The sequence below is a fragment of the Acanthopagrus latus genome, chromosome 22 (assembly GCF_904848185.1).
Source record: "Acanthopagrus latus isolate v.2019 chromosome 22, fAcaLat1.1, whole genome shotgun sequence".
Lineage (NCBI taxonomy): Eukaryota > Metazoa > Chordata > Actinopteri > Spariformes > Sparidae > Acanthopagrus > Acanthopagrus latus.
Window position 1 is genome coordinate 463,453 of NC_051060.1, and position 24,945 is coordinate 488,397.

The following is a 24,945-nucleotide window of genomic DNA, read 5'->3' on the forward strand; positions in this document are numbered from 1 at the left end:
AGAACTGAAGTGCAATAACCACCCCCACTACCACACCTCATTTACATACTCACTTGGATCTTGTGTCTAATTATCTTTTTGTATATATTATACTATTGTTTTATGTATTTTAGTATTGTTGTAAATATTAATTTGATCTATTTTTCATCTTTGTCCATATTTTATATTCATTTATCAAACAAGGAGCTGCTATCTGTGTTTTGTTGTTTTTTCTGAAACAATGGCTATAAAAATCTATTCTAGTCTGTTCTGCAGCTCTTTTGCCAAATACTGTGTTGCCATGACAACCAGCAGTATCTCCCCGTATCCTCCTGATCTGATTGGAGGCTTTTGTACAGCTCTCTGCACCAATGGCTCCATGTAACTTAGTTTTGATGAAAGTCAAAACAGGAAATTAACTTTTGTGTGTTTTTTTGTTTATTAATATAACAAACAAGGAGTTGTGTTTCAGCCAGAAGGGTATCAATATCAGCTAACAGGAGCTGTCTTTGTGTGTTGCCCTCTACAGGCCCCACATTGCCCAGGCAGGGTCCCCAGGTTCAGAATGGCCCCACACCAGAGGAGATGGACATGCAGAGAAGGTAAGGACCACACAAACACAGATAGGGATTTTATGTTCTCAATTTAAGTCGTGCTGAGTTAAATCAATCTTGCCGTGTAGATATGTATTTTCTGTGCCTACTTCCCAGAATCAAACAAAGCCATAACATGCACAGTGAATGGAAAAGGGAAGATGAGAGATCCTTCACCTGACAAAGACAAAATATCTGAATGTTTGGGGCAATACTTTGAACATTGTCTGAATTTAAATGGAGAGAGTGTTCACGCTGTTTCTCTATCTCCTCTATCTCTGCAACTACCTTACGTTTCTATTCTTTTTTTAGATCCATTCATATCAAAGTGATATCAGTCTCACCACCAAGCTGTCGGTGTCTCACACAGACTCGCACACACACAAAACCCTGCATGCTCATAAATGTTTTTCTTCCCCATACAAGGCCACTCTTTCCCTCAGGTAATAATGAGGCTCTGGAACAGCTAGAAAACACACCACACATGTATACACACACACACACACACACACACACACACACACACACACACACACACACACACACATACACACTCTGTGTCTCACATCATAGACACAGACACAGAGCTGATATTAATGGAGGCCAGCTGTTGGCCAGGGTTTGGAACCTGTTCACCAGAAAGTAATATACATTCTTACATGCAAACACAGGAACATGGACACGGTGAAGTGCATGAACATGTTAAAACACAGCCTCAAATTTCTTTACAAGCATGGCTGTACACTGGGACAGCTGTGCACCCAGTCAGGGACAGGTCATGAACATTTTGAATATAAAAGCAAAGGTCAAAGCATTTTGTATTCAGCCAACCCTGATCCCAACACACGACCACACACAGAGCAGTAAACATCTGACTTTAGTATGGCTTACATAAGCCAAACAATGACGACTCATTTATTAACCAGTTCAGAGAAAGCAGCTGGTGCACACCACATTTTATAGCATGAAAGGCACCTAGACAAACTTGACATTGTCAGAACATCAGTGTCCACTGCATAACAAACACATATTAAGGAAATACTTGAAGGTGCAATATGTAAGAATGTAAGTTCAAAATGTACAAGAATTAGCTAAAATAATCAACAGAACGTGGACAGATACCAGTTTTGACATTATGTTAAAGGCTGTCACAACCCTTGAATGAAGCTCGTCCCCAGAGGGCCCAGCATAATCAAGTCGATAACCAAGTCACAATAATCAGTCCTTTTATTGAACAAGGAAATATTTAGTAACAAAAACGGCTTGGTGAGCTGGCAAGAAAGAAACAAAAGGAAGTGGAAACACCCAGGCCGACCCACAAAGGGTTGTAGGACCTGGGCTCTCCCCTCTAACCTAGGTCCACCCAAACTACAACTAAAGAAACAAAGCCACAAAAAACAAGGCTATCGGGCTCACCAAATGCTCCATAAACTAAGAACACAGAACTGATACATTTTTAGATCAGATAGCACAACTCAGAAGTTGCAGCTCAGGCCGGCAGCAGCAGAAGCTAGGAAGCACAAAACAAAGGGCATTAAAAACTCTGGTCCTGCATCTCACCTCCAACAGGGCGCATAAATATTCTCCTGGTAGTCTGGCTAGCTGCACAGCTAACTGAGTTTACAAGCTAACAGTTGTTCCTGTCATTGATGTATAACAAATATACAGTTAGCAGTTACTGTGGTTACATGCTGCCCCTATTTGTATGAATTCAACGTTCCTACATATAACCCCTTTAAGTATAAATAATAATAAATGTACTGAATGCAGATACTCCCATCATGGCAGGAGTGCTCTCTGATGGGAGATCTGTGTCCAACCATTTCTGTAACTTTCTGAGACCACTGAACCAGACATTCAAACCCTCACCCTGTGACCAGCCTTCAGGCCAGCTGAGTGGTTTAAGGGAGGGTCCAGGGCCTGAATGTCTTCTTTCATTCTGACCACTACTATTTCTGTTATTCTTCATGTGTCCAACCAACTGCATCATTATTAATGACTTCCATGAGAGATTGTCTGTACTGCCATTATCCAAATATTCACACAATATAGCATTAGGACCAGGTATAAACACTTTTGATGTCCAATGTGGTCAGAGAACATCTCACAGAGAGACCGCCTTGTTCCTCTGAGGGTTAATTCAGGCAGCACTCTCCACCATCATCACTGAATCAGTCAATGAAGGAATATCTTTTGAATGAATCAGACACTTTGGGCGACTGGCTTTGTGTATCAGACACTTTTATACCTTATACAAAATACTTTGTATTTAGTGATTGGTCTGATACAGCTCTCAGGGAAGACTTAGTTTCTCAGTCGTGGTTAAGACTTGGATGTTGATGTGAATGTTGTGAACAAGTTAGATGCACAATGACTCAAAATGACAACTTTTGCATATTCAAGTGTGACACGGTGGATGTGGCTCAAGGGTAGAGCCAGCATGTTGTTATTGGAAGGCTGCTGGTTCGATTCCCCATGTGTGCATGCCGAAGTGTCTTTTGGCAAGATACTAAATCCCAAACTGCTCCTGATGTGCTGGTCAGCACCTTGCATGGCCACCACCACCATCAGTGTATCAATGTATGTATGAATTACTGTAAGTCACTTTGGAGCGTCTGCTAAATGACCTAAATATGAATATACACTACTTTTTTGTTCCATTGTGGTAGCAATTTTTGAGTGACACGGATACCGGAAGCCCACTCGTGGTGTGGGATCCATATACTTTGTGGGGACCAAAATGCTGGACCTCAAAATGTAAAACTTACATTTTGGAGTGAAGACTTGAGTTAATGTAAGGCTAGGGTGAAGGTAAGGGGTGTGTGTGTGTGTGTGTGTGTGTGTGTGTGTGTGTGTGTGTGTGTGTGTGTGTGTGTGTGTGTGTGTGTGTGTGAGTGTGTGAGTGTGTGATGAGTTGACCCTTTCTTCTCTCTGCCAGTGTGAAAGCCATTATTCCCCACACATGCACACACTTGGTCTTTACACACTTGATCTAGCCTTCCTGTTCAGTTACAAATTAATCTGAGTTCATTTGGGAGTGAATGGAGCTGGTGTCAGTCTCAGCTGATCTGGACTAAGGCAGATTCCCTCCAGATGAATGATGCTAAAATAGATGATTCATTCTGTCATTATTCAGACATGCAATCTCTATATGTGTTATTTCTTTGTCTCTCTCTGACACACATACTCACAAACAAGTAGTAAAGCATTCTTCAGGTATGAGTCAGTGCGTCCTCTAATTGTGTTTTGAGGTAAACTTGGATCTGCCAGGAGTTTTATAGACTTTGTAGGTGAGAGAGAGTCTGATGGATGTGGCTGCCTGCTTCTTCCTCCCTTCTTCTCTGGTGCTCTGGTGCTATCTGGTTCTTTCTTTTCCCTCCCTCTTGTTGCTTTCTGACTTTCACCTTTTTGTCTCTGTCTAGCTTCATTTGTCATTCTTTTTCTCCTGCCCTCCTCCCCTCTCCCCCTCGGTTCCAGTCACGCTCCATATTTAGCAGTGGATGACAGACAGGCAAGCGAGTGGATCAGTGACTGAGGTCATCTGCTGATACAGAGGCCAGTATCAGTCTGGTGGGAGAGCAAGTAAAGGATGTGTGGAGCAGAGTGAGAACATGGTGATTGAAGGAGAGGAGGAGGAGTGAGAGGAGAAGTGTAGAAATTAATTGGCAGCATGCTCTCACATCAAGCCTGGTGCTTCTTTAAAGGAAAGCTAACAAATTGTAAGCATTGGAAGATGCTGAAGGTCTGTCTAGCAAACAGACATTATCAGGTTGTTCTTCAGATGATCAGTATGCCGCTGTCAGTAATCCTGCCAGTTCTGTTGTTTTTTGGAAGTTAAGGACTGAAAACATCTGCTCACTAACATCTGCTTGAAATTATTATCTAAGCTTTTCATCATAAACCTGTATTCAAAGCATTTCATGGATTTGATGTAACATAAAAACTGTGAAGTTTTGGCTGACCTCTAAGTTATTCTATTAACCACCTGACCAAAGAGTATCAAGTAGTACATTTAAGCTTCAGAATGCCCATATACAGTAATTTTGATAGGTCCCTGACACATTAAAATGTGAAAGGACACAGTGAAACACCATATTTATCTATATTTACCTAATAATGCTACACTGTGGTACTCTAGATGGAAACATTATCAAGAAAGAAAACAAATCTGCTGTTCATTTTTTTCAGCTGTCTGCACACTGTGCACATCTTAAACATTGTCAAATAGTACTTGCTGCTGCAACAAGACCAATGCTTGTCACACAGCTATCACAGTTTCAAAACTTGTCAAGAATAATCAGCTCCAATGGATTCTGTATTTACTTGATGATGGATGAAGCTTTGTCATTCAGGAGATGTGCCATGTTGAAACCATGGAGATAAACCACTGTTTAGCTAATTCATATTTTGTGTTTGTATAAAAAAGTAGATTCAACTTTTAGATTTATGCTTCCCTCTATGTATAATTCCTCATAGAGAAGTTATCCCTGTGCTTTTTTGTAAGCTTCTCTGTTTTATCCTATTTTTATAATGTACTGATGACATCACACGCTGACTGACTGGATCATCAGCTTTCAGGGGGCAGCTGGAGATGTGCCAGTGTTTTGTTTATAGATGTGGGATTTCATTTGTTTTTATGTGTTTAATCTTCAGGTACATTTTCATCATGACTATAACCACGATAATAACCATATAACATATATCAAACAGGAGGTTAACTCTGCAGTTGGTTAGAAATCACAAATGACCAACTGAGGGTATCCGGGACTCATTGTATTGAAAACCTAGCAGCAACACTGCATACAGAGTGTCATATAATTTATGTGAAACAGGAAAAGGCTCAATATTTGGCTCCCTGCTTACATGATTTAACAATATCCTTCACGTAAATTTTAATTTCTGCCAATTCTGATACCAGCACAAGAGGTTGATATTGTACATATTGTTTGTTCACTGTTATATACTGAATCATCCTTTGATTCTGTTACATCATTTTAGCAGCATAAACCACAACATACAGTCAGAGTTTCACCTAAGAGTTTCCCCCATGGATACTTAACTCTCTAAACACAGCTTCACAGACACATGTTAATGGCACAATAGGGAAAATATTCTGTCTAAGATGTTTGTCAATTTATTTATAACCTTCCCTTTGACAAAAGTAGTAGGCTCACTTAACACAACCACTTTGGCTATGTCTCACTTCATTTAGTTAGACTGATTTTCCTCAGGCATGTGTGTCATACTGAGTCATGGGGCCTGAAATGGAGATGGAAGAGGAGAGAGGGGAAAAAAAGTTGAAGACAGGGATGAGTGTTTACAAATGGGAGTGAGAGTGGTGATCCTCCTCTCCTCGTTCCTCTCTGCTTCATTGGAAAACATCAACTCACCAATGAAGGACCACGTCATTCCTTAGTGACCGCACATGTTCCATCAGACACATTCCACACTCATCGATGTGGCCTCCTCCAGCTCACTTGTGGGTCTTCACTCTGTGTGAGGTGTAAACATTGACATTATTCATCCATTGAGATGATGGAAAATTCAAATGTCTCTGTATTGAGGTGTTCCACAGGGTCACATAACAGTGAAATATGCACATCTTTCTCCACCTATGTACTACAGGTGGAGGAACTGCGACTCTTCCATTGCTTCTGTATTTGTCCTTTTCTTTGAGAGAAGAAAGAAGCCATATCCCTTCAACAGTGATTGATGAATTGATGGAAATATTCGTTGCATGTGCAAGTGGATACAAGGAAGACTGAGGGAAAGAGAGTGGATAAACCACCTGTTCAGAAATGCAGGGTGCTACCCTCAGATTAAAAAGACATGAGCTGGAAATAATAGGCTGTGTGTATAAAAAGAAGTGTGGTGCGTGGGAGCGGGGAGTGTGTGTTGGGAGAGAGAGAGGGATGTGTTGCATCGTCTTGAATGAAAGAATGAAATGAAATGAAATAGAGGAAAAGAATGTGAATATGTGTGTTAGATTTGTGGTAACCCTTAGCGTTTAGCTGCTGGTATTAACACTCTCAGGGTGAAAACACCAGGAGCTGCTAACACATGTTGACATCAGCATATATTCTTAAATGACAGTCAGAGTTTTTGATATGAACACACACATCTTTCCCCTGTAACCAATCTGTTAGCTTGGCTTTGTTAACAAGGTTGGGGACTTATGTTAGTGGGACACAAGACCCAGTGTGCGAGTCTGTGTGCATATATTGCAAACTTGGAATAGATCCTCGCTAGAGTATGTCCATATGGTCCATCTGGGCTTGTATCCATTCAGACAGCATTTCCTGGTTGTGTGAGCCTACCGGGCGAGCTGCAGTGGCCTGGCCAACAGATTTCGCCAGACTTCAGTGTCCCTGATGAATTAGCACAGTTGTCACTTGTGGCAAAGAGGCAAAACCATAATGTGACAACATTTTTGCTCAAGGAAAAGATTGATTTAACAATCAAGGCCATATTGCAGTGAAAAATCCTCCAAATTTAAATTCAAGAGATATCAACCAAGATATATAGCCACTGGCAATGGAAAGTATGACCTTGATTACCCTACTTGCTAATTTATTTAAAGGAAGGAACTTTTTTGTTGATTCTGGCTACTTCTGTGGACAATACGAGTGAAACGCAACAAATTTTCAATACTATTTTCATTTTTTACAGACAGCTGTTTGCAGGTTATCTGGAATACGATAATGGTGAAGAAAACTAAAATGTTTTGTTTTGCCAAAAAAAAAATAATTATAATATAATAACTTATCAAACCTGGATAAGTTGGATTTCGACCCAGTTACAGGCATTAAGAATAACTATAACAACTTTACAGGAATAGGCAGTCTTCTCCCTGATTGTGACACAACTTCAGAGTTGCTTGGAATTGGAGATAGATGCTACTTTTGCGAGCAACATTCTTCATGGACATGCTGTATGTGAAATTTGAGCGTCTGAGTGTCATTAATTACATATTTGAATACAATATCTGTTGTTGTTTGTAACTGTAGAAAGATGAATGACAGAGAATGACACCACAGTGTTTGAACCCACAGTAAACATGATGGTGGTGGGAAGATTCAAATCTGAAGCTGTTTTGCCTCCTCTGGAGTCGTACCTCTGCACAGAATTGACTCCACCCTGACCAAGGAGATTCTTCAGAGACATGTTACACTCTCTGAAGAAGGATTCACTCTGCAGCAGGATAATGAGCCCAGACACACCTCAAAGCCTTGACAGAATTACTTGAAGACAAAGTATGAATAAAATAGTAATACATTCTCAAAGACTGCAAAAGAGAATATTTTCACTAGGGGTCTGTCTCTTCTGTCTCTGTGTATATAAATATACGTGTATATACACATACTGTATATATTGTTCATTTATATTCTTCCCAAACTACATGGTGCCTAATCTAAATGGAGCTGTGAAATTATAGTTAAATGCATAATAAAGGATTTATTAACCTAACATTAGATCCAGTATCTGCAAAAAAGCATAGTTAACTGTTGTCTGGTGGGAGACAGTTTCCAAAGGCAGGGAGGCAGATCGGAAGGACTTTAATATACTGTTATATTACATATATACATATATAACTACTGTTTTTGTCCCTTCTCATCATTTGTGTAGCTTATACACTCATCCGTTAATCTAAAGTAATGAACTGTATTGGAGAGCCTTTGCAAACCTTTGATCTTCACAACCTAAAGATCCTATTGGAGTGTTATTTGCATTCTGGCTATGCAGCTGCCCTCCTTCTCTTAATTTCAACAGTGAGACATTTGATGTTTCCAATATTAGCCAAATCCTTTCTGACTCTGCCTCAGAGCGTTTTGAACTCAGTTATAGTAAGTTGTTGCAAAGAGGAAAAGGAATATGTGTGCATTTGCATGTATGTCTGTGTGCAGGGATTCAGGCCATGCCACCGCCCACACTCCCTTAGCAACGGTTTCCGTGGCAACTCTTGTCAGGAGGCAAGTGAGACGCCAGTTAAAGCGTGCAGGTGGCTTTTCACAGCTTTGAATCCTATGACATTTCCCTGCAAGGCAGAGAGGGATGAGGAGGGAAGAGTAACCTGTTTTATGTTCTCCCATCAGAGGCATTGCAGACAGGGCATTTAATGTGACAGTCATTACAGCTCATATTGACAACTGCCAATAGTTCATATTTACATTATCTGCCCTCAATTTTAACTTTACACAAAAGATTTTTTGAAAATATGAAGGGTTAGCCTACTCAAATCTGCATCGCTAAAGATTTGAAAGGTGACTGTTAAAAGTTTCTTGTTTGCTCAAACCATCTTAAGGTTAATTCCAAGTGTGACAAAGTCGAAAAAACTTTCTAATGTACTTACAAAATGTCCACCTCTCCCCTCTCCATCCATGCTCAGTATGTTTCAATCGTTCTTTTGCCAGATAATGCAAATGTTCCTGGTGTGCCCTCCTTGAGGCTCCGTAGTCCAGAAGTAGAATATTTGGCTGTAATTTAGCAGTGTATGTACAAGTGTGTGTACTGATTACTGTAATGACATAAGGGTGGAGAGCAAAGATACATTTTGATATCTTCTGGCTACGAAACTGATCACTATTGGACATGAAGTGACATTAATCGAGCAGACCACAGTTGCTGTTCGACAGATTTTTCACAGTCATCTGTCAAGCCAACAGGAGGTTAGTCTTTGGAATCTCAAAAAGGAAACCAAATCACATCTCCTTGACCCTCAGATTGTTCACCTTTTACAGTGACACAGTTAGGTAAAGTAGTATTGAGGTAGAAATGTATGATTATCAAGAACATGAACTGAATGTTCCCTCTCACCCACGATTAAAACACATTTTTGCAAAGGCAGTTTTTGAACACAAAAGAAACACAGGGTATCTCCTTTTTTCTTTTCTTCCCTGCCATCTTGTGCTTTGCATGTTGTTTTGCTTCATTCCTATTCAGAGCACTCTTATTCCCAAATGTCAGAATCATCAACCTTTTCACAGCAAATACTTTGGCTCATCATGTAGCAGGAGAGGCACAGGTGGAGCTAATGACATTAATGATGGCACCCCTCCAGCAATTAGTGCACTGCAACAATTAGTGATGTTATTAACTACACATGTGTTCAGCAAGTCAACAAATCTGCTATAAAACAGTTTGCATTTTTCCACTTTATTGGCATTGGTCACATCTTCACTTTAAAAATATGTTTCTAACCTGTAGTTTATTCACGCCCGAGAGTAAGAAAGGCTAAGATGTAGTGAGCAGAGATGGATGATTTCCTTTTCCACAGCAATAATAAGAATGTGTAGACTTTTCCCCTCCTTTCTAAAACCTTGTGGAACAAGAATTGCAAATGGCAGTTGTGTTGACTTCCTCTGAAACTGTAACAAACATCCACACTGACAGGAACATGTCAGGCTGTAGTCTACACAGTGTGGTTCTACACAGGGGCAGCAGTTTGACATCATGACATCAACTCGCATCTGAAGAAGAAAAATCATTCCTTTGAGGACAACAATGTGAACATCTTGTCCAGACAAGACAAATGGTTTGACAAAGGAGTAAAAGAATCCATCTATGTTAAACTGGAACGGCCGACCATGAACAGAGGAAGTGGCCTAAGACATTACTTATCAACCACCTACAAGGACAGCTTTAACAGCTATTCTTACCTGAGAAAGAAGCTGAAACATGTCAAGCTGACTACGATACAGCACTTAGAATTAGCATGACATGGATGACTTAAAACCCTCATCAACATCCCTAGCACTGGTATATGGCAGTATTTTTGGGCGGTGGGGGTGAAGTGAAGTAGAAATATTAAAATCTTAAATAACTGATAGCATTGTTTTAAATGAAAGTAACTGCAAGCACGTTGACTTTCACCTTGTGTTCAGACTAGTGTGAGCAGTAAGGACTCATATAACTACCATTTTTAAAGGAAGTATGTTGTACTGTTTTGGCAGTGAGACACACTGCTCTCACTGCACAGGAATGTGTGTGCAGAGAAGGTAGGTGTTACTATCGCTTGACATCTTCTGAGAAGCCACACTGTGCAGTAAACTCGTTGTGAATGACAGACTCACTGTCCCCTTTGGGCTATCTGCATGCACACTTCCACATTCACAAACCCAGGCATTCACATGATTTATCCACAAGAACACACAGACACACACATGCACACACATACACACACATCTCAAACAAGTCACACACACATGCACCTCACATGTGTGTCTTTGCTGGCAGTGCACTAGTTTGTGTTGCACATGTTTTATTTATTAGACGGAATTCCAAAACAGCTAAGTCACAACTATGTTGTCTTTCCATTGTAAATTTGCCTGAGAGTTTAAAAAGCCTGAGCTAAAAGACTTTCATCAATGCCAGCACAGCAAAGGAAACAACAGTGTAACCAGATATCAGTATAGCCGAGGTTGCCTCTCTGCTCTAATTACAGTAGATTCAGCAAGTCCACCCTCTCACCACACCGGGTGAAATCAGGAAATAGACAAATTACATTGACTCCTTTTGTCCAGATTGCTTTGTTAGAAAACATCCACAGCAGAAGTCCCTCTGGAAACAGATGACATGGTAGCAAGAGACAGAAACTGCTCAATTGTTCTAAAAGAGGAGCATCAGCTGTAGCCACATTTTGTCCCAATAAACACAGGCTGATTTAGCCTTTTCAGCTAATATACTAAGACTCTCACAGTGGTTCTGTGATTTTCTCTGACACTACAGTTATTCCAGTGAATTCACTTCTTTCTCTGACTGCAAGGTCATTTCTTAAGTTAAGATAGTCACATATTATTCTTTCAATGAGGCTGTAAACTACATTTTTCAAAACTCATCATGTTATTCAACAAAGGATTTTTCCATTGCCAATCTCTGTGCCTCAGAGGGCCTTACAACCTGTGCAGTATACACCAGCCCCTGTCCTCAGACCCTTGGTTCAAGTAAGGAAAAGCTCCCCAAAAACGTTCTTAGCAGGACAGAAAAATGGAGGGAAAAGCCATATTTGAGGAATCCCTCTCCCAGGACAGATACATATGCTTTAGATATTGTGTATACAAATAGACCAATAAAATCACAGTATACAAAATATCTAATACAAGTAACTCATAAATAAATAAATAAGTAAATATATGTAAAATGTGGATCCAGGAGGATGACTGAGCAGGCTGAGACATCCCCAAGTGGTACCTATGCCACATGACCTCCTCTCAAGCATGGTAGCCACATAAGATTATTATGGGGGGGAAATCCGGACCAACACATTTCATTTTATCACCACTGTTGCCAAGACACTCGTAGACAACAGCTGCCTTGCTAATCAGAACAATCAACTTCTTTTTGATCGTCCTGTAATTCCTAAACTCCACCAGCTTTTTGCTCTGGATGTTGAACATAAATGATGGTTACTTACCAGCCAACTTTGCTGCTTGACAGATTGTACCAACTGTAGCAGCTACAGCTTGCCAGCAACTGGCTGCTGGCTGTTGGCAGTTTTGGCATCTTAGCATTGAAAAGAGCAATCTGAGTCTGTAGAATGTGGAACCCCCTCTGATCTGCCTGGTTAGACTGATTTTAATACCATCACACCGATACATCATGATCTGATTTTAATCATGAAGCGCTCTGCTGCTTTTACAGTGCATAGGATCCCACAGGGACTAATTTGCTATCAGAGGGAACATATTACTGTAGATCGGGGAAGCCCTCAGAGGAGACTGTAAAGTCCTCTGAGACATGACCCTGCCACACTTCCATCAGCCATAAATCCAAGTTACCCTGCTATACTGTAATTACATCATTGAACTACTGAGACACCGTGAGAACTGGGGCAGTTTGCGTGCGTTGTGCGTGCGTGCATGTGTGCATGTGTGCATGTGTGCATGTGTGCATGTGCATGTGCAGCCATCAAGCCTTGAGTCAGGTTTGAGATCCAATATAATTGGACACCACTATAGCAAAGCTATAGGTGTCCATGTTTCATTTTGACTAAATAGCAGTAGTTTGACATCCTAGGTGTGAGGCTTAAATCACTCTGAAATCAGCTGTCTCAGTCACTGTTGCTAGGGCTGTTCAACAACCATCCCTGAGATCAGCTGGGCCAGCAGACAGTCTGCCTGACAGACACACACACAGACAGACAAACACACAGAGACAGACACAGACAGACAGAAACACACAGACAGACAGACACACACTCATAAACACACACACAGACACACACACTCACATGCACACAAAAACATACACAAAATGAATGAGACCAGGTGAAAAAGTCGAACAAAAAGATTTCAAAAATCGACATCTCTGATATACTTTGACCTAGACATACCATTCAAACTTTAAAATGTAGATTAAAAGTCCAAATTATCAACGTGGGATTCAACTTTTTTGTAGCTTTCACAGTTTTTTCGTCACAGGGCAAAGTGCACAGCCCACTCTCGTGATTTCCCAGGGGGGAATTGTCTAGTCTTTTAAATTTTATTCACACTTTCTTTTCATCATCCCCTTTATTCTGCCCGTCTTTCCATCCCCTGGAGTTTTTGCTCTCTGAGTTGATTGAGACAGAAGACAGACTTGGATGGGGAAAATTCTTATGCTGTGCTCCACTCAAGCTAGTATTCTGTAAAAGATATGGGAGTAAGATAATCTTATAAAAAAAATCCCCTTCACACCCCTGGCTGGCATTTTATAGGTCAGGATAGTCCTGCAGAGCAGATACGTGGATGTGTGCTCTCTGCAGTCGTGTCACAGCTAAGCTCTGCAGGTTTGAGGGAATAAGCTCAAGTGATGCTTCTATTCATTTGAATCAGTCATAATATAAGCAAACACCACACTGGGTAAATATGCTGAATTGATCCTTTCATCTTGATGAAGAGGGTAAAGAGGAGCACACAGAAGGCTGGTAAAATTGTACCTGATCTTGACTTTTCCACATTAGTCATGTTCTTTATTCAGATTTCCATAATTAACAACCTCTTTATGTTATATACATTTGTGGACACAAATGAAACATCTTTCTCTCTTCATCATCCTGACAGCCCTGACCAGGGGCGGTCCTAGACCATTTGGTGCCCTAGGCAAACTTCACTGATATTCACAACTGTTTTTGATTTTGCCATTATATTTCACCTTAAAACTATTTACTTGGTGTCATTATTTTCAGCACAACCTCACATGTGTGACTGTACAGTTACTTTTTTTTACTCTAACATAGTGTATGGACCAAACAATGGACCAAAAATCACAAAAAAAAACATAAAATCTGAGTAGAAAAAGTTTGTTTTTTTTACTGTGAAAACCACAAATATGTTTAACAAATCATTTTTTATTACTTATAATGCAAATATAAATTGTTAATTGCTAAATATGTGCATACATTTTAAAAATGTACGAAGCTGTAACCCCCAACTTCCTGTTCCTCAATAACCAAACTTGCTGCCTGGACACTTTAGTGACAAAAGCCCGTTTTTAGCGTTTCTTCCTGCACCAGACACAAAGCAAACATGACGGCAATGTTCGCCAAAAGTGTGACATACATTATTTACCCCAAGTCCGGTTTTGGACCTGCCGGTGCGTCTTACGACTTTGGAGGTGGGCCTCGTGGGTCATAGGCATAATATACGTAGACGCCTCATAGACTGACGCTGCCTATTGGAGCTGACATATAAGCGCGGCTGCCATCTTGGATGGGTCTCCAATGCGACCCCACTGCATTTATTTCTACTGAGGAGGGTGTATCCCCAACTACAATAATCATAACCTCCCGAATTTTTACCGGATTTTCACATGGTTACAAACGGCAGAGATTTAGTTATGATACAGGACGCTGTCACAAAAATTATTAAGAATCGTCATTTCTTTTTCTTACATTACATTTTTTTGTGTCAAAGTTTTGTTGTAAATAGAGGGATGGCATGAACTGGAGAAAAATAGACATAATTTTAATAATAATTTTTTCTCGTTGCCTATTTGACGCCCCTCACTAGGTGGCGCCCTAGGCAAGCGTCTATGTCGCCTGTAGGAAGGACCGCCACTGGCCCTTACTAACAAACGTTTGTGATGACTGAGAGGATGCTGACGGGAAACCTTAGTGTGTGGTTTTACCCTTGCTGCAGTCTTAGCAGTTTCTGGAATCAGAAAAACCATATTTGTGGATGTAGACTTGGTAGAGCTGAGGAAAGGAAGGAGCATTTGGCCCCAGAGACATTTTAAAAGTTACATCAGAGAGAGGATTATATTTTAGATGCAGTAATTTACTATCAGAAAGGACCAAATAAGAGATTACGTTAAGCCTTCAATACTGTCAATGTCACTTGTAGCACAGCTTTTCTGGCAGTAACACTGGACCAGCCTCGACTGGATGATGTGTGTCATCTGTCTAAGGGGCAGTGTAGCCAATCTTAAGGTCGAGTTGAAGGCAACCAAGTGACCCAAAATGTGGCATGAAAGTGTTTTTTGGCACAAATACCAGTTGGTGACAACATTAAAATGGCTAACAGGTAAAGAGAATATCATTGATCATCTGGTTACAATGCAGTGTTCTGCTGAGAAACCTTGGGTCCTGACATTAATGTAGATGCCACTTGACATGCAGTACCCATCCAAACACCATTGTAAACCAAGTGCACCCCCTCATGGAAACAGATCTCCTGATGCTCCCAGCATGAAATGTACCCTGCAACACCTCAAACCTGCTAAGGAGTGGTCCCAGGAAGGCTGACAAAGAGCTTGTGGCATCAACCCAATATCCATCCCAATCTAATAAAGCATCTGTGGGACAAGCCAGTGGCCCCAGCATGGATCAGACTTGGTTCTGACCAGTCTAATCATGGACATACGTCCTCTAGGGGTGTCCTGTGGTGACTGGCTCTAGGCCGTTGCCAGCGGATTGTTTGGGTCCTGCGGGATGCGGGGTGCGTCCTTCATGAATTGAACTTGTTCTGGCACAACTCATGGATACTCAGTCAGTTTGGGGTCTAGGAATTTGGAGGGCAACTTGATGCATTGAGCTCTTGGTCAATGCCTGTGCAATGAAGAAATTTGCCAGTGAAGCAGATTAGGGTTTTCTACCACAACTTCACATACTTCCAAGGTGCAGACAGTAAAGGTCTCAAGGTGTTCAAACTCCAGCAACATTTGTATCCAATGTGTTTTGGATTGTGGATGAAAATGTGATACAGAAAGCCACAATCTATGCACAGAATGATCAACTTCTCAAGTTCTTTTAAGACCCTATTCCTGGTCTATTTGACACCTGCCTGGGAAAGTAGCTGGGTATGTGCCAACTCTCTTGATGACTTAATTTGCACAGACTAATGCCAACTGTCTATGTGTAAATATCATCATCATCATCCTGCCAAATGTAGCTTTTGAATTATGCAGTCATGTGATGAAGCGCAAGTGTGTATTTGACACAGACATGATGATATATTGGTTTGTCTGTTGTTAAGTGACTTAAAGAAAGCAGGAGGCTTTGTCACAGCAGCCTGATACATGAGAACAACTTTTCCCAAAGCAGACCTTGGGAACACAAACCTGCCAGTCCAAACAAGTCAAGAGATGTGAAGTGAGGTTTATGTGTTTGTCAACAGTGCAGGTGGAAGCAAAAGGAGTGTGTTTGCATTAAGCAACATTTATGCTGATGAGTGAATTTTAGCTGTGAGTCAGCTTTCAGCAGAACAGGATGAGTGACATGATGGGATTTGATTGTGTGTGTGTGTGTGTGTGTGTGTGTGTGTGTGTGTGTGTGTGTGTGTGTGTGTGTGTGTGTGTGTGTGTGTGTGTGTGTGTGTGTGTGTGTGTGTGTGTGTGTGTGTGTGTGGGAGAGAGAGAGTTGGAATTTAGCCCCAGTTCCCATCATCTCTCTGCCTGCTTGTGTAATTTATGAATGTAACGCTCACTTATTTACAGCCAATGCAATTTATGACCAAGTAAATCATAGAATGTGACACAACAGATGACACTTCCCAATTAAATGAAATTTCCTGGGAACCCTGTGTGTGAGAGAGAGAACCTGACTGATTACAACATCCTACAGTTGCCCTCCCCCTCTTTTTTTTGTGCTCTTTCTTTTTATTTCCCTCATTCATACCAACACACACACCTCCTGTACTTTTTATTTGTTCATAAAAATCCTTCACACCACCAGTCATTTGTTGTTATGAAGGACGGACTGTGTAGCTCTCTTTTATTCATCTAAAAGTCACTTGTTAGTGTGATTATGGACAGGTGTATTTTTCCTTTCTGTGTCTTTAATCTTGAATTCACTCAAGCTCTGCTCATGTTGCTGTTGATTTCTACTTTCTACCACTGTTTGCATCCTGTGAAAGCTGTTGTCACATTTTTAGTCAGTCTTTGCTACATCTATGAAATGTGAGTTGCATTTATAACCTCTGTTCTTTCATTTGGTCTTGTTCTCACTGGATATTCTTGTCCAAACTGCTCTAAAAACAGCACAGTTTCCCCACAGGGATCAAAACAGTGTTTTCACCGGATTTCACATAGTAAATGGGAAATGGCATTGAGTCATTTTCACATGCATACACACAGCTCACAGTTTATCTCCACTGCTGCTGCCAAAGTGTCACACATGCACCAGTTCCTCTACTGCTGCCTTCTGCTGACATCTAGTGAGCAAACTGCGATCTACAGGCACAATTTGGTGCTGAAAACCTACAAGAAACCCTCCCTGAACACACCATACTACAGAATCATTAACATCACATTTTGCATTAAAGTAAAAAAAAAAACAAAAACAAAAACAAATAAGGGTTTTATTCTTGCCTCTGTTTTCCTATATTTGTTCTCTCAGACACACTCTTTGCAACAGGGTGCAGCCAAGGGTGGCTTTCTGCCACAGGCCATCCTTAACTCAATGTGTGTGTTTTTTAATGTGCCCAAATCTTAGAAAAACTGACTGTGGTTGCATAACAGCATGGCCATTGTGCCTAGAGCAATTCTTATATAATGACATGTCTTAAATAATGACAACAGTAATTGCCTGTGGGTCAGGGGTATGAAGACACTCTCTCCTCCTTTGACTCATTCTGCTTGTCTTTGTCATTTCTTCCTCACATCAGTCCTTCTTCTATCTGCTACCTTATCTGTCTCTTAAAATCACTGGTGAAAGTTGATGTCTTTGACAAAGATCATGTGACGACTTCTTGTCCTGTCCCAGAGTAAGCTGGTCAAAGATCAGTTGTATTGTGACATTTTAGAAGAGACACTAGATACAACTGGTAGGTTGAGAATTTCGCATTAATTTGTTCCTAACCTCTCCTCTCCTTTTGTCTGGTCTCCTCCTGTCAACCACTCCTCTCCTCACCTCCTCTCTCCTGTTCTCTTCTTTGCTCCTGTCATCATCTCCTCTCATCTCTTCCTCCAGGCAGCTTCAGGAGCTGCAGAAGCAGAAGGATATGGAGCGTGAGCATCAGGAGCGGGAGCGCCTGGAGCAAGAGATGCTGGAGCGTGAGCGACAGGAGCGAGAGCGTCAGGACCGGGAACGCCAGGAGAGGGAGGCGCAGGCAGAGAGGGAGCGAGTGGAGCAAGAGCAGCAGGAGCGTGCCGAGCGTGAGCTGATGGAGAGGGAGAAGGCGGAGAGAGAGCGGATGGAGACGGAGCAGCAGGAGCAGTTGGACAGAGAGCAGCAGGACTGGGAGAGAGGGAGACGCATCTCCAATGCTGGTGAGTGATGCACTTTAGTTTCCTGCTTTTTCTTGCTACTCAACAAGAAATAAATGAATACAGGTGTTCTTCAGACATTTTGATGCTTGTTTGGCATGAAGTCTTATAAGAAAACTAGATTCACTTGTGTACTAATTGACAAAAGGCAGACTGCACTCTGCATGAATACATCAGCTATAGTCTATATGGAATAAGGAGCTCCCTTTCTTTAAATTCTCTCCAAATTAGATTTTGAATGGGGAAAGTTTCATATTTCTGTCTGTAAGAACTGTGATGCTGATGCTTGGACTGAGATGAGTTTCAGTGTGTCCCGATCCCATACTACATCTTACAAAGACACACAACCACATTACACCAATCAGTGCTGCGCTTGACTGGTTATCTCTGAGATTTAGAATTGATTTTAAGATTTTACCACTTGTTCTTGAAGCCTTGAATGTTCTGGTTCCTGCATATTTGATTTGCTAACTCCCCATGCGCTTGACTGCTGCTTGAGATCCTCAAGGCAGTGTCCTACTAACGGTTCCTGATCTCAGCTTATGACCAGATGTGCCAGGCGTTGTGTTTTTTAAAATTTTATTTCAGTATGAAATAGCCATCTAAATAAAGGCTTTTTAAAATGTTTGCCAGAGAAGTGCCTTGGGTTTTCTTTTTCTTTTTTTGAACTTCCTGAGCCATCTAATCTTTTTCTTTATGAAGAGTGCTATTTGCAGTTTTACAATAGAAGTCAAACGGCCTTTAGAGCAACGTTCCAATCGCATTTCTCAGATGAAAATCACAATATTTTTCCAAGCCTGTGATTGTTATTTTATACTTACTGATGTTTTACCAACATCCAGTACAATGTGAACTGTGAACACAAAAAATACTCTATACTAATATATGGAGTTGGGACAGAACATTCATCTTAAATAGTGAAAAACATGTTTAATATTCATCTGATATGCCGACTGAAAGTGTCCTTAGTTTAGGTTAAATCCCTGTCCAGTAAATCTGTCTATTGCTTGGAGTAGCTTCTAATACTGAGGCATGAATTGTGCTTGAATATGATATAAAAATTGTCTCACACCCAGTCTAGTGACACTTTAAATGTGCAGATGAACACACTTCCAATAAAGTGAGCTCCTCTCAGTCCAAAACAGTTAAAAAGGGCTACTAGATGGAGAATGCAGCATTGGAGGTGGATACCTTCTGATTGGGGATGTTTTCTCTCTCTTCTCCCAGTCAGTGTTAGGACACTCTGCTCATCTACCCATAGGCTGGACAGGCACCATGAACAGATTGCTAAGGCACTGGGGCATGGGGGTAATGAATGTGTGAGTCTATGCATGTTACTTGGACGACTGCATTATTTTTGAAAACGCTGCTAGCTTTTACACTAGTTACACACACACATAGCTTCTGGCTTCACACACACACAACCAAAAATATAATGAAGACATACTTGTGATAGTGTGCAGAACAGCTTGGTGTGGGAGGAAATAATTTCCAGCAAATACTTCTTAAAAGTCTCACTTTGATATCATCTGTACTGATGAAGTCTCGGTTTAAGACATGGGTGAAATATCTTAACACACTTGAATCCAGCTGCAGAGAACAGAAGGAGCCACAGGTGGGACACACGCCACTCTGATGAGGGCCTGGAGCTGTAATGAATCAGACTGTGGTCATGTGACAGGAAGGGAAATCTGCTAAATGTAAGGACTGGGTCAGTAGGGAGGGCAGTTGTGTGACACGCTTCCGTACCATGATCAGCCCATTAGCATGCATGCATAAACACAAACACACAGGCAGACACAGTTCAGTGGTGTTACTCAGAGGCTAAAAATACATCATCATGGACAAGGCTGGTGAGATCCCCAGGGGTATGTGTGTGCGTGCGTGTGTGTGCGTGTGCGTGTGCGTGTGTGTGTGTGTGTGTGTGTGTGTGTGTGTGTGCGTGTGTGTGTGTGTGTGTGCGTGTGTGCGTGTGTGTGTGTGTGTGTGTGTGTGTGTGTGTGTGTGTGTGTGTGTATGTGCCTGCTCATGTGAATGCCCCAGGACCTTTTCACATGTCATACACAATAACAGAACACAATTTTGTGTGTGTATATCCGTACAGTATCTTCTATACTTCAGTGGTTGCAATGATTGCTCCTTATGTTACACAGTTACACTGAAGTCAATGAAGTGCCTGCTACTAACGCTTGATAAGTGAAAGCCTTTCTGTTTTCTTTTCAAAATTGACAGACATGCTGTCCTTAGAGCCACTGATGAGTCTAATTCACTCCCACCCATTTGTGCTGAAATGAGGTGGTATTTTCTAGTTTTAGCAATTCTTTTTCATTACAAACTGGTGCCCTGATGGTCAAAACACATTTCAGGAGCATTTCACAGAATGTAATGTTCCACAAAACTCACAACGACGCTTTAGAACACATGATTACATTTCAGAGGACACAACATACCACAACAAAGCTGTGGCCCCTTTCCATAGCAGTTCAGTGCTTAGCCTCCTACACTCAGTCTGGTTCTCCAAACTGGGTGATGTGCAGACTGCCGTCGACTGTAGTTGGTAAACTGACTATAGATAAATACTTCATACAGCCACACTTCAAAAGCCATTTCTTTAAAATGTCTTGAGGAACCCTGAGGGCACAATTAAAAGAATTGTTACTGTGTTTTCTGAGATTTTGCCGTGCATCTACACTGCTGAGTTCATCTTACAAACTAAATAAGTACTAGACACATTTCTCAACCTAAGGCATTAATGGTGAAATTGAAAATGTGAAGATGACCCTCTTCTGAGTTTATTGTTCTTTTACCTTTGCTGACCCTTCAGAAATCAGTTCTACTCAGTAACTGTGTGGTTGTTTTTAGCCCATAATCATGAGAAACACTGTCTTGCATATCCTCTGTTTCACACACACTCATCACCTCTGCAGAGTAGTTTGTATCTGAGACTTCACTTGATGTTCTTCGACACTGATTTTGTGTTCAATCTATACAGTGAATAGACTTTATGCTATGGATGTTCCATACAGGTGTATATTTCTTCTGTTATGTAGACCTTTTTTTAATGAACAGGGTTTGATGGATCTACCTGACCACCATGCTTTTGCATATTTGCTGTTCCTGCTTTTTTATGTTGAAGTTGTCCCTACAGTCTAATTGGTTGGGTACGGAGGAGCTTGGCTGCAGTGTGGATTTGTTGTCTTCTCGTGTGTGTGCATGTGCGCTTAATATTCTTGAATGCATGTGTCCAGCTCTCCGTGTAATCAGCATATTTCGATGGTGTGATGATTGTTGTGGAATGGCAGACCAAAGCTGGGGCCTCTGTCACATGACCTGCCTAGAGCTACAGAGGGGCGGAGAGAGAGAGAGCAAAATAGGAGTGGGGTGGGACTGATGAAGATGGGTGAAAAAGGACAGAATTTAGTAAAAGAAGAAGAGGATTAGTTGTGTGCTAGTTGTGAAGAACAGATGTTGATGAAAACAAAGACAAAAAATTAGTAGAAGACAGAGGAAGATGCAAACTGAACAGATTACTGTAAAAGAGATGTATAAGAGAGGAATTGAGTGTGGAGTGGAGTGGAACAACATGAACATTGACTCCAGTTAGAAGAGGTAAATGGTAAATTCAGCATGAGTTTTCAGAATGTTCAGCTGAGAGAAGAAAATAAATGGAAAAGAGCCAGGCAGTCTCATGAATTTTATCTGTCAGTTTATCTGTCTTGTGACTGTTGGTTAGGTGTTCATGTGAATTGCAGTACTGTTCCTGCTATGTTTTTGTGTGTGTGTGTGTGTGTGTGTGTGTGTGTGTGTGTGTGTGTGTGTGTGTGTGTGTGTGTGTGTGTGTGTGTGTGTGTGTGTGTGTGTGTATCTGACCTTGCACCATCAGGTCAAGGTGTATGTGAGAAAGAAAAAGACTGTACTGTATATGATTATGCATGCATCTGTATGTGCAGATTTGAACCAAGTCAGTGAGTTGGTGTTTCATTCTAGGTTCTCTGCAAGAAGGGAAAATTGGTGGAATGGACATATTCCTTAAATCATATAGAATTAAGTATGAGACAGAAACTGTGCCCAGATGAACATGCAATTAACTGTACAAGAAATACACACACACACACAAAACATATGGCAACTCCAACACTGTTCAGGCTAAACTAAGCGGTAGTAACAGTAGTAAAAACACAATCAAGGTAATTAGTTAGAGAGGGCTCAACTCAGCTGGGATAAACACACAATAAAACAGAGGAGGGATTTAGGACAAAATCACCACTTTTAAATGTTATCAGACAGTAAGTCCTCCCACCTGCTGCTGTAGAGAGGTGGGTATAGTGAAATTAAAAGAACACTACCAAATAATAAACACTGCACTGCTAACCAACCCCAACACCACCCACTGCTCTGGAAATACACAGTTAAAGAGGTATCACAAAGGGTATCAGCAATGATAGCACTGATATTAGGTTGTAATTGAATGTAGTACTGAGCTAATGTAAATAACGGTATGCAATCTTGTTTACAATGGCAATTCTAACATGCTAATGCTATGCAGATACCCTATAATGTTTACCAGGTTTTTCAATCATAGTTTACTGTATTTGCAAATGAGCACTGAACCTAACCTACAGCTGAGGCTGATGAGGATGTCATTGTGCAGGTCAGAAACCAAGGGATTGGAAAAATATAAGTTTTGATGTCGTGCTGGCACTAGATGAAAATTCAGGATCACTCATGAAAATCTAATTCACTCTCAGGACACTGTTAAAGCCTGTATAAACTTTCATGTCAATCCATCAAGTAGACTAGTGCAGTGCCCATAGGAAATATGTATTCATATAGAAAAGTGGGAGGTTAAGTAGCTTTTTCATGGATGGCCAAATGAGGCTGTGTTTGAAGGTGGGACGTCATGGTATAATTGGCCGTTTTTGACTATTTTTGATTTTGCCATTATATTTCACCTTAAAAACTATTTACTTGGTGTCATTATTTTCAGCACAACCTCACATGGGTGACTGTACAGTTATTTTTTTATTTTGACATACTGTATTAACACAATGGACCTAAAATCACAAAAAATACAAAATAAGAGTATAAAGTTATTTTTTTTTACTGTGAAAACCACAAATATGTTTAACAAACCATTTTTATCACTTATAATGCAAATATAAATTGTTGTTTGCTAAATATGTGCATACATTTTAAAAATTTACAAAGTTACGTCATGTCATTGTCCATAGCCGCTTATCCATTTCCAAGGGGTTGCAGTGTGTTTCTGCTGGAGCCAATCCCAGCCTTGTCTCAGGGCGAGGGTAGGGTAGGGTAGGGTACTCCCTGGACAAGTCCCCAGCTCATCACAGGGCCCTCACTGATGAGCAATGTGGGGTTCAATATTTCACTCAAGGACACTTCGACATGCAGCCCTGCCCGGAGCCGGGATTTGAACCGGCGACCTTCCGATCACCAGTCGACCTGCTCTACCCGCTGAGCTACAGACACAAAACAAACTTTACGGCTTTGTCTGATTTTGGACCTGCCGGTGTGTCCGTTGACTCGGGAGGTGGGCCATGTGGGTGGCATAGCGGCTAGCAGCTAGCTACACACGGACATCCACAGATTCCGATTCCACTTTGTTGTCCGTACGTCCCCGGATCTCCTCAGACCAGAACAGATTCAGTCCGGACTCGTTTAGTCTCACTAATCCACAACAGTCAGTTGAGATGCACACAACGGGACCAAACCGGCGGCAAAATCCCGGTCCAGCTCGCGCCGCTGTAGGTATAAATCCGCTGTTGTCTTGGGTTTGAGCTCTACAGTGATTGGCTCTGGTGCGCACGTGGCTACGGTGTGAAGTGATTGGCTCTGGTGTGTACGTGGCTGTGGTGGCTACGGTTAGCAATGCTAGCAAAATTGGTACAGCATTTATGAAATAAATTATTAACGGTATCATCAGTCCAAACAAATGCAACTTTGCACACCCTTGAACCAAGCAGCTGCCATGTTGAAACTCTCAGGTCAGTCTGATCCTGATCTGCAGAGATATTTGAGGAACACATACACAGACAGACAGACAGACAGACAGACAGAGATTCCTTGCTTTTATAGAGAGATGTTTAGTTATTTCAGTTTGGACCAATAGACAGACCAAAATTGCCATCCTTGGAGCTGTGCCATTAGCTTGACTGAAACACGCCAAGTGAAGTGAGGCGTGATTGAAAAGCTCATATCAAGCTTAGGTCAAGATGAAAATTTTACCCTAACCCTGACAAAAACATGACTCAGCCTGTGTTCAACCTAGTTTGTTCTTTTGTGTAGTGGTTTCCACTGCAATTTCATACACATTTTTGGTGTCAAGACTGAGGTGAAAATGAATCAAGATACAATCTGGATAGGCCAAAAAAACAAATGGACTGACAGTCTGGACAAGGTCTAAGATAAGTGGCAAGTCTTCATATGTGCCTAAGTTGCCAGGGTGCCAACTACACTTTGATTGAATGAAAGATATCTGTGTATGAATGTACTGTTGTCCTCTTTACAATTCATTTTCAGCAATGGCCTGCCACAAACAGGGCTTACTACCAGAAATTTTACAGGATGATCATACTTGTGAAGAGTTCCACTGGAGCATTTTGGGATTCAAAAACTGACTCAAAGAGATCAGGCAACAAGACCAAGAGGATGACATGCACACACACTTTAATTT

At 41.2% G+C, this 24,945-nt stretch overlaps 1 protein-coding gene across 5 annotated transcripts in view; it reads left to right on the plus strand.

Annotated features, from left to right (window-relative positions):
• enah (ENAH actin regulator) overlaps positions 1–24,945 on the plus strand; it is a 182,133-nt gene that overhangs the window by 136,832 nt on the left and 20,356 nt on the right. For all 5 annotated transcript variants that reach the window (XM_037086591.1, XM_037086590.1, XM_037086589.1 and 2 more), the window contains exons 4-5: positions 509–581; positions 17,956–18,254. In XM_037086591.1, coding sequence (XP_036942486.1) covers positions 509–581; positions 17,956–18,254 — 372 coding nt within the window. The remainder of the gene's footprint in view (positions 1–508; positions 582–17,955; positions 18,255–24,945) is intronic.